The sequence below is a fragment of the Benincasa hispida genome, unplaced genomic scaffold, assembly GCF_027475165.1.
Source record: "Benincasa hispida cultivar pf3 unplaced genomic scaffold, pf3_genome.v1.1 HicScf363, whole genome shotgun sequence".
In the NCBI taxonomy this organism is placed as follows: Eukaryota; Viridiplantae; Streptophyta; class Magnoliopsida; order Cucurbitales; family Cucurbitaceae; genus Benincasa; species Benincasa hispida.
This window is the reverse complement of record NW_028326452.1, coordinates 2,889-12,023: the sequence shown is the minus strand read 5'-3', so window position 1 is coordinate 12,023 and position 9,135 is coordinate 2,889. Positions and strand designations below refer to the sequence as shown.

Sequence of the window (9,135 nt, the reverse complement as noted above, 5' to 3'; positions counted from 1 at the left end):
GATTTTGTTAATAGGAAAACCAAAAGCTTAGATCTCATTCAATAACCATCTGATTTTTAATTTTTGAAGATTAAGCATATAAATTTCTTGATTCTTATCTACCTTTTTATTAATATTTTAAAAAATTAAACCAAATTTTAAAAACTAAAAAAATAGTTCGTTAAAAATACATCTCTCGTATTTAAATAAAATAAAAATAAAATGATTATTAAATAGTACATTAGCGCGTGGGTATAGATATATAAAGAGTTTAGTATTAATATCACATGGATTTGCAACATTAATTGCAGTATGGTAGTGGTAGGAAGAACAATTAATAGGGTTTGTTTCTCCGTTTCACAGTCCCATTATAGTGGCTTAACCCACACCAAACCTCCTCCCTCCTTCAATCTATATACCTATATTTTTCTTTTCCTATTAAATTTCCTTTTGGGCTGCCTTTTTTCACTCATTAATTTTATTATCATTATTTTAGACTTCCTCAAATATATTGAATAAACTATGTGCATTATATTACTAAAAGAACACAGAAATAATGCGTTGAGTAATATCAAAACTTTGTATCCCTTTGTGCAATCAAGTGAATTATTGATCCAAACTTATTGCTCCAACTATCTATGGATAATAAATTATTGATTTTTCTTTTTATTTTCTGCATTCTGAAATGTGTCAGAAGGTAAGGAGATCCATTTTCCGAACTATATTTCTACTAGGGAAATTAAAAGACATTAATTTAGAAAAAAATATATATAGATTCAACCTTTGGATATATTTTTTAAAATGTCTCGAATAACTTTAACCTTTTCATAATTAGGTATTTTTATTGTTGATTTAAATTTTTTGTATTTGACGGATTTGAAAAGCAGCATACAAGAAAGTCTTTTTGGTTGGAATATTTCAAACACGTCACATCTCTTTTTCATATTTTATTTTTTGTTTGAAAAATTACAAAACCATCAGATTTTTTGTTATGTATATATACAATTTTTTAAATAAATAAAAATTCCGTCGTACATGTTTTTGCTTTTTCATTTTTCCTTTTTCAGAAAAGTTTGGCATCATCTTTTCGAAAAATGAACAAAAATATTTACAAATATAATAAAATTTTACTGTCTATCGCGATCTATCATGGTTTACGCAAATAGATGGTGATATTTTATATTATTTATAAATATTTTCAGCAGTTTTTTTTTAGATTTATTGTTTTTACACATCATTTTCTTTTCAGATTTTTTTTAAACCATAAATTGCAAGGATTTTTTTCTTTTTAATTTTAAATTTCGAAATGAAAGTTATTTTATTACTTTTCAGTATTTTTAGCAATACCAATACCAAAGATTGCAATATTAGATGGATATTATAGTAATTGATCTATGATATAAAAATTCATAATTATTTCATGCCAAATATATTTGTAAAATATTGGATTTTTTTTAAAAAAAAAAAAAGGGATAATAAAATTATTGAGAACAAGCATTAAATTGCTAATTATGAGCCATGAGTTTGATTTGTACACATAAAGCAGAATCATATTATGAAATGATTTGACAGTTGAACCAAATCTCTTACACAGCAACAGGCAAAACAATATTGTTCAGAATACAGACGGAGGATAGAATTATGTCACATAAAACAAGAACCAATAAGACGCAGAACGAAGAAAAAGAAGGAAAGATAGCGTAAAGTAAAGTATCTATTTGAGAGTCAATGCCCGAACCATACAAAGTTTGCAACATTGGTGTGAAATGAATGGCTTAGAAAAAAAGTGTGGAAACACATATGGTGCGTTCTTGACTCTCTCAGTGGACTCTGGAGCTGAGATAATGAACATGAAGAGCTCCTCCCCAAACCCCCAAAACTAAACTAAACAAAACCAATTAATAATGATAACAACAACAATATTGGCTGTAAAATGGGAGTGGGATGGCAGCAACTTTGCTTTGGCAGCAGCAGTAAATAATGGTTCAGCACATTCAAAGCCACCAACTAACCCTCAGATTCAATTTCGCCACCACAAACACTCCCACATCTCATCAATGTATTAATGTTATGTGAGATCCAAACAGTTGTGGAGTAGAGCTCCAAAAACCAAAACAAAAAAGAAAAAGAGAAAAAAAAAAAAGTGAAAATAGTGTTGAATTGGATGTAACCTTCTCTTCCCTTCCTCCTCTCCTCAGGAACTATGACAATTTAAGGCTGTCTTGATTTGGTGGACAGTGGTGCTGATAAGGTTATTAACTGTTGTCACTGACTCCAAGTTCAGCTTCCCAGAAGGCAAGTTGCTCACTAGTATCTGAAATGCAACCGTCACCAGCGAGCCCCCTGACCTGTTATGCACGTCTGAGCTGCTCGATGCACCCTCTCCTTGGTCCCGTCGACCATCTGGTAAAATTGTAAATCCTGAGGGTAGTAAAGGAATACTTGATGGGTCCTCCCCACTCATTGCAACATTCATGGCCGGTAGATCCACAGGGCAGTACACAACAAGTGACCCTGATGAGTCTATGCAACTCTCTTGGAGAATCAACATGTTGTTCTGACTTGTATTGAAAGCCTTTTCAAAACAAGAAAAAAGAAAAAAAATGTATACAATACATAAATACAATCTCCAATTACTCCATCATTAAACTTCCTAGTAAAGAATTCGAAGAAAACAACACAAGAATCTCACTCTGAGAACAGATATGCAATTCCCTGGATGGGATCCGTTGGATATATGAGCAACCTCTTGAACTGGATTGCCATCTGAGAGAACATCCCACTGGTGCAGCATTAAACTTACACAGTTAATGAACCCATTGTTATCATAAAGTGTTTGACCAGTCTGAAATTTTGAATTACAAATACCTGGGATCTGGTTCTGTCGTTCTTAAAGAAGTTAAAGATGGTTTGAGGGGAAACTGGTAGCCAAATGGTTGTAGCTGCACTAAGAACCACACCATTAGGTTGGCCAGAATCTGTGCTTTTATGCACCGTGACACGAACACCAACCTCATTCATCCCAGAAAGGGTGGTCCAACGGTGTCCATGGGATGTGCTGATACTAGCACAGAAATTGTTCACCATTCGTTGTGCTAGTTTCATCATGCTTCTTTTTCCTTCTGGTGATGGAATTGCTAAGAGAATAGGACAATCTTTTACAATATAGTAAAAAAAGAACTAAGTACTTGATTATAAAAGAGCAAAATCAACCTTGGATCAGACGTTACCTCCGCCAAGATCTTGATTGGAACTACCAGTCACCATTAAACAGGCAAACCTCTCAGACATCCGCTGAAGAGTTGCAAGCCACCGTTCAGCACCAAAGGCTAATCCACTATGAATGAGATCTCTAAAAAGCCAATGAGTCGAGCCTCTATCTTCCACTTCCACATGCTCAATCCAAGTAACCTGTTTTCAGTGAGCATTGTCCAATGAGAAGAAATTTGGGAACATAAAGTATAAAGTTTAAATTATAAAGAAAAATGCAAACACAAATAAAGTGGCAAAACCTTGGAGTAACCATTAGGCATGTCCTGGATCAAGCAACCAGAGGGAAAGCGGTGACATTGAGAATGAGAAACTATTTGGTTTTCTCTGGGGATACTGTAGGAAACATCAACCACGGCCCACACACCATGCTCAATTTGTTGACAATAACGGAGGACGTAAAAGTGACGAGTTGGAACCAATGGGGAGAGTAGCTGCAATTCTTGGTACATCTGCAATTCAAACACTTTGGACTCAAAAATTAGGAAACTCAAAAAGTAATGTGACATTGGAAGATTACGTCTAGGTAGCTATATACCAGTTGCAAGGAGCCATTCTGACTTCCCAACATTCCAGACGATATAACTTCAATTGTTCTTGCAATTGAGACAATTGTGGGAAATAACTCTGTCCATTTGTTCTGCACACTCAATTCAGTAACTTCAATGCCATTGTTGTAACTATTAAGAAGTAGAACCAACGATGTGCAAAGAGGGAGGGAGAGTATTGTAGCCATACCGAGTCCATAAAAATGTCAACCAATGCTGCACTACTCATGATCACGATGCCTGAATCTCTAGATGCTTCCGTGCGAAAATGGAGATTCTTCAAGGGGGTGTTGGGTCTTGGAAAAGCATGTTCATAGGTTTCAAGGTCGAGAAGGTCGCGACCATCAGTTGATGATTTCATCCAGAATGGTTCATTAGTTTGGGAAAGCCTAAGCAGCTCTGCCATCGCATTTGTGGCAATTTCAGTCATGAGGGACTTATCCACGGAGGTGAGGTGAATTGGGTGATGGTATGGCAAACTGGGAACACTTGTAGAACTTGCAGGAAGTAAATCAAGATCAAGAGAAGGGCATCCCACTTCTTGGGAGGGAAAACTACCCATGGACAGCTCTAAGGAGGAAAAATGAGAAGGCTGAATGGGTGGAAGTTGAGAGATTGGCCTCCCAATGTACTTGGCTGTAATGCTAGATACTCTCTCAAGCTGCCAAGAAGAACCAAAATTACACATATCAATTTAGTTTTTCTTATGGTTAGGTAATTTTTTTTTTTTTTTTCTAAAGAAATAAAAGAAGAGAGTAAGAACCTCTTCTTTCAAATGGGAGTTTTCAATTCGAAGTTTGTGCTCGTCGAAGTAGGGGTCCTGAAGTGGAGGGCCACCGCAGGAGGGACAAATGACATTTTTTAGTGCCTCTCTGATGGCTATGTTCTCACATCGAATCTTGTCGTTCTCTGCCCGAAGTGCACTATTATCTGCCCTTTCATGTTGAGCCTGAACAATAATTAAAATGGTAACATATCAGAATCTTTATGCAGAGAAAAGACATAGAAAAGACATAGAAACCTTCATCTGGGTCCTCCGGTTCTGGAACCAAAATTTGATTTGGCGAGGAGCCAATCCCAACTCTCTGCTTAACTGTAATCTCTGCTTCTCATCCGGGTGTGGGCACTCTTTGAACATTCTTCATTTCCCAAACAAAAGAAGTTGAAAGTTGTAAGAAGAAAAGAAAAAAATGAAGGGATTTTGGAGAGAAACATGAAAATAGTTAAAAGAAGAGAGGAAGAAAATGGGGTTTACGCCTCGAGTCTCTGAATCTGGTTGGCATTGTGACGATGGTAGCGTTTTTTCCTGCGTTGAGGGTCGGAGGAGGAATCGTTGTCCCAACCGGAGCCACCGCCAAAGTCCATTGCGTATGCTTAATGCTTGTGTTGTGTGGAGTCAGTTAATGAGTTGGAGCATCTCATTTCATCTTCATGGAAAACAACATGAATATAATAATACCATGGACTGAAATTTGATGTGTAATACGAATGAGTACGACAGCAAACAAACAAGGAAGAAGAAATGATGGGTGTATATCTTTAACATTTTTCCCCCTTTGAAGACGACAAAACAAGCCTTCCACTACAATGGTGGGCTTGGCGCTTCGACAAAGAGTGATTGGAATTTGAATATGCTCAAATATCCAAATCTCAACGGTTACGGCGGAGTTGAAGAAACAGAAAAATTGGATGGAGGCTTTGATTTGGGAGAGAAACCTTGGAGCGTATTTATCATTGAAGAGATAATTAAAGAGATACGTAGAAGAAAGGCAGAGAAAAAGGCGAAGTCAGCGCCGGTGATGATCCGTTAGCCACCCTTCCTCCGCCGTCCGCCAACACCGTAATTACTCTCTTTCTAATTCAACGAAACAAACACAAAATTGTAACTGAAAACCCATTTCCATTTACATTCCCATTGCAAGCACAAGGGAAATTCATCCTTTAAAATTCAAATGAAAAGATAAGAGAAACTGTGAGTTGGGTTGCTCCTCTGGATTTATAAACTAGAGATGGGGGAATGAATGAATGAATGAGTAAAGAAAAAGAAAAAGAAAAAGAAAAAGTTTGAGTGGGAATGGAATGGCCATATATTAAATATTGACCCTGAGCCCCCACGTGTGTATACTATTATGGAAACCCTTCATTTTGATATTAATGTCGCCGTCACCCCTCTCCCTATCTCCGCCGTCAACCGCCCCATCTTTTTTCTCATTTTCCGGTCATCCTCTGTTCCTCTCTCTCTTTCTCATGCTTTCCAATTTCAAACCCATTCCCTCTTGCTTTTCTTACCCATGAAATTACCCCATCAAACTCAGCAATTCTCAACATTTTCCCTCCCCCCATCCTCTCTACATTCCAAATTTTCTCCTCAAACCTAATCGTAAAATTCCATCTATTTTAATTCTTATTCAAAAAACAAAAGAAAAACAACAAAGAAACAAAGATAATTTTGGTCTAAATGGATGGAAATTAGATATGTTGGGGGGTTTTGTTTTTGTTGGGGTGGACCAATGAGAGTTTTGGTCCTTCATTTATAACAGGCGGGGACGGTGTCAGAAAAGTTAAAGCGGGCTGTGTTCTTCCCTTTACGATGGCTTTCAAAGCTACATCTCTGCTCCACTCCTCTCCCTTTCTCCTTTCTTCTTCCTTTTTGACTTTTTTACTTCTTTTTTTCCACATTTTCTCTTTTCAATTTTAAATCTTCCCGTTCAAATTTCATTTTCAACCTTCTTCCGTCTTGGGAAATTTGTACCCGTGGCCCAATTTAAGGTCCATTCGAAATTTACCCTCATTTTAAAAACGTTCAAAATTGTCACTCTCAATACCATTTTCTCCTCATTTCTCCATCTCTTTCTCCTCTCTTTCATCTCGTTTCCCAATTCACGTTGTGCTCCTTCATTTTCTCCTGAATTTTTTTTCCTTCTTTTGAATTCTTCATCTCATTACTTCCTCTCGTTTCTCCCTCGTCAATTTTGTAGTTTTTTTCTTCATTTGAATTCTCACTCTCCCTTATTTCTCTCATTTCTTGGTCTCACTCTCGCGTCTTCCTCTCGTTCTGATTCACACTTCAACTTACATATTTAATTCAAGAAGAAGAAAAATATGTAAACATAAACGGAAGAAAATCACCAGAAAATGAGTGCAACTAAAGAAAAGAGGGTGAGAAGGAAATCTCACCAGAAAAGAAAAAAAAAATCGTTGAAAAACAAAGAGCATCATAAATAGAAGAAATCATCCAAAAAGAAAGAAAAAAAAAAGAAGAAACGCAAAAAAAATCGACAAAAGAGAAAAGGAAGAAGGGAAAAGGAAAAAAATGTTAAAAGTGGTAAATTCATGGACTGATGACAACAACTATAAGGCAAAAATTGAGCAAATTTAAAAGTGAGACTAAATTTCGAGATGGCCATCGGTACCAATTTCCCTTCTTTCGAATTTTTATTTTAAATAAAAATCGATATAAAAGTTGGAACCAGACCTTTTGAATACTAACACATTTTAAGGCGATCTTCATATTTGGGTGTCTGTATTTTAATTAATTTTCTTTTCATACAAAATTACAAGATTAGTCTAGTAGGAAAGTTTGTTATTTAGTCCAATAACTTCACAATTTCACATCTAGTAGAACTTGGACAAATTCAATTTTTTTTTTATAAATTAATTGATGAATTGAATGTAAACGTAATTTCATGTTTGATGGAAGTCTAAACTTTTAATTTTTTGTCTTCTCATTCTTATAAATAATGAAATATATATATAGACTTCCAAATGTTTCATAAATAGTTGAAATATATTTCTGTCTATATCGTTGGAAAATAGATTTGTTCCTTTATTAAAAGGAAAAATACAAATAGATGAGATATTATTGTTCACATATACAAAGAAAATAAGAACATAATATCGTAGTCCTTTCACTAAGTTATAGGCTAATTAAGAGAGCAGTAATAGAGGTTAAGACTTTTTTTGGGGTGGAGAATAGAGGTTAGGACTTTGACGGAGGTTATACATAACTTTCTTTTTAATTCTTTTTTTTTTAACTTTATTAATTTAAACTTTAGATTTCATCAAATTACATTTTAGTTTTAAATTTTGAAGTGTTATTCTATTTTTTTTTTAAGTATAATTGTATATTATACCTTCAATGTACATTTGTTGCAAAGTTTACGTTTGTTTGCTTTTCATAAAATATTTTTATATGTATCTAATGAATTAGGTAAAATGTATATAAGAAAAGCAATGTTTAGATATAGTTTTGGTTGCATTTAATTCTATACTCTCATTTTTTCTTTACATACAAAAAATTATTTTCAATCAATTTATTTTTAAAAAAATAAAAATTACTATGTGACAATTTTTTATTGGGTGTCAGGAGCATAATATATGTACAACTTGCACCTCAAATATTTTTTATTTCAAAAAATAAATTCATGAGACTTTAGAGAAAAAGAAGTTACTTTTTTTTTTTTTTTTTTTGTGGAAATGTATGAGTTTTTGTAGTTTTTCATAAAAAAGTGGGAATATTTGAACATATGACATCTTGGTTAAGAGTATATGTCTTATAAGTTATATCAATTGAAGTGTGTTCAGGTTGACAAGTTTTTTAAGATTTATGTTCAATAATTGATATTGTGCAATAAATACAATTTTGATTTTTGTTATAATTTTGCGAGTCGGAAGATTTCTAATCTTTTTTAAAAATCAAAATTATATGATGAATTTTGTGAAAATTAAATTAAAAGCACAGGTTTAAATGGGGAAATTAAGAGTTTATAGTGAAAATTTTGATTTGATTATTATGCCAAATACATGATTTACTTTGATTATTTTTTGCTCAAAAAAAAATTATTAATACTTAAACCAATTTGGTTATACTGCATGTTAATTAACTTTGACTTAACTTTAAAAAAAAAAAATTAGTCAAACAACATATGAGAGTGAGAATTCAAATATTTGGTTTTTTAGTTTAACATATATACTTTAATCCAATTGATCTGTTCTTAAGTTTTGAAAATAAAAAATGATTTGTTTGTTACCATGATTTTATCTATGACATTCTTTTATGAATGTCTCACATTTTCGTTAAATTTATTCATTAATTCGTTAAAAATTTACATCATTATGATATAATATTAAAATTTATATATAACGCTTAACACAAGTATTATTTTGTATTTTTATTCTTATAAATAGAAAAATCTAAAAAATATTTATATTTCATAGCAAAAAGTTCCAAAAGTGTTTATACTTTTGAAACTTTTTACTATAAATGGTAAATATTTTTAAATATTTTTTTATATTTAAAAAGACCTCGTTTTTCTTGGTATAACAGTGGTAGAAAAAA

At 33.4% G+C, this 9,135-nt stretch overlaps 1 protein-coding gene across 2 annotated transcripts; it reads right to left on the bottom strand.

Moving 5' to 3' along the window:
* Window positions 1-1,675: 1,675 nt before the first annotated feature.
* On the bottom strand, window positions 1,676-6,412 carry LOC150030275 (homeobox-leucine zipper protein HDG11-like). Of its 2 annotated transcripts, XM_090309870.1 has the most exons (11): window positions 5,053-6,320; window positions 4,819-4,936; window positions 4,561-4,746; window positions 3,988-4,458; window positions 3,788-3,889; window positions 3,492-3,701; window positions 3,210-3,390; window positions 2,992-3,116; window positions 2,848-2,921; window positions 2,672-2,761; window positions 2,375-2,554 (listed from the first exon to the last, which is right to left on the bottom strand). In XM_090309870.1, the coding sequence occupies exons 1-11, from the start codon at window positions 5,160-5,162 to the stop codon at window positions 2,524-2,526; spliced, it is 1,698 nt and encodes a 565-aa protein (XP_090165996.1). In that variant the 5' UTR covers window positions 5,163-6,320; the 3' UTR covers window positions 2,375-2,523. The 2 variants fall into 2 exon arrangements, with proteins under 2 accessions (XP_090165995.1, XP_090165996.1); XM_090309869.1 differs by having other exon boundaries at window positions 1,676-2,554; window positions 2,848-3,116; window positions 5,053-6,412.
* Between the last annotated feature and the right edge of the window lie 2,723 nt (window positions 6,413-9,135).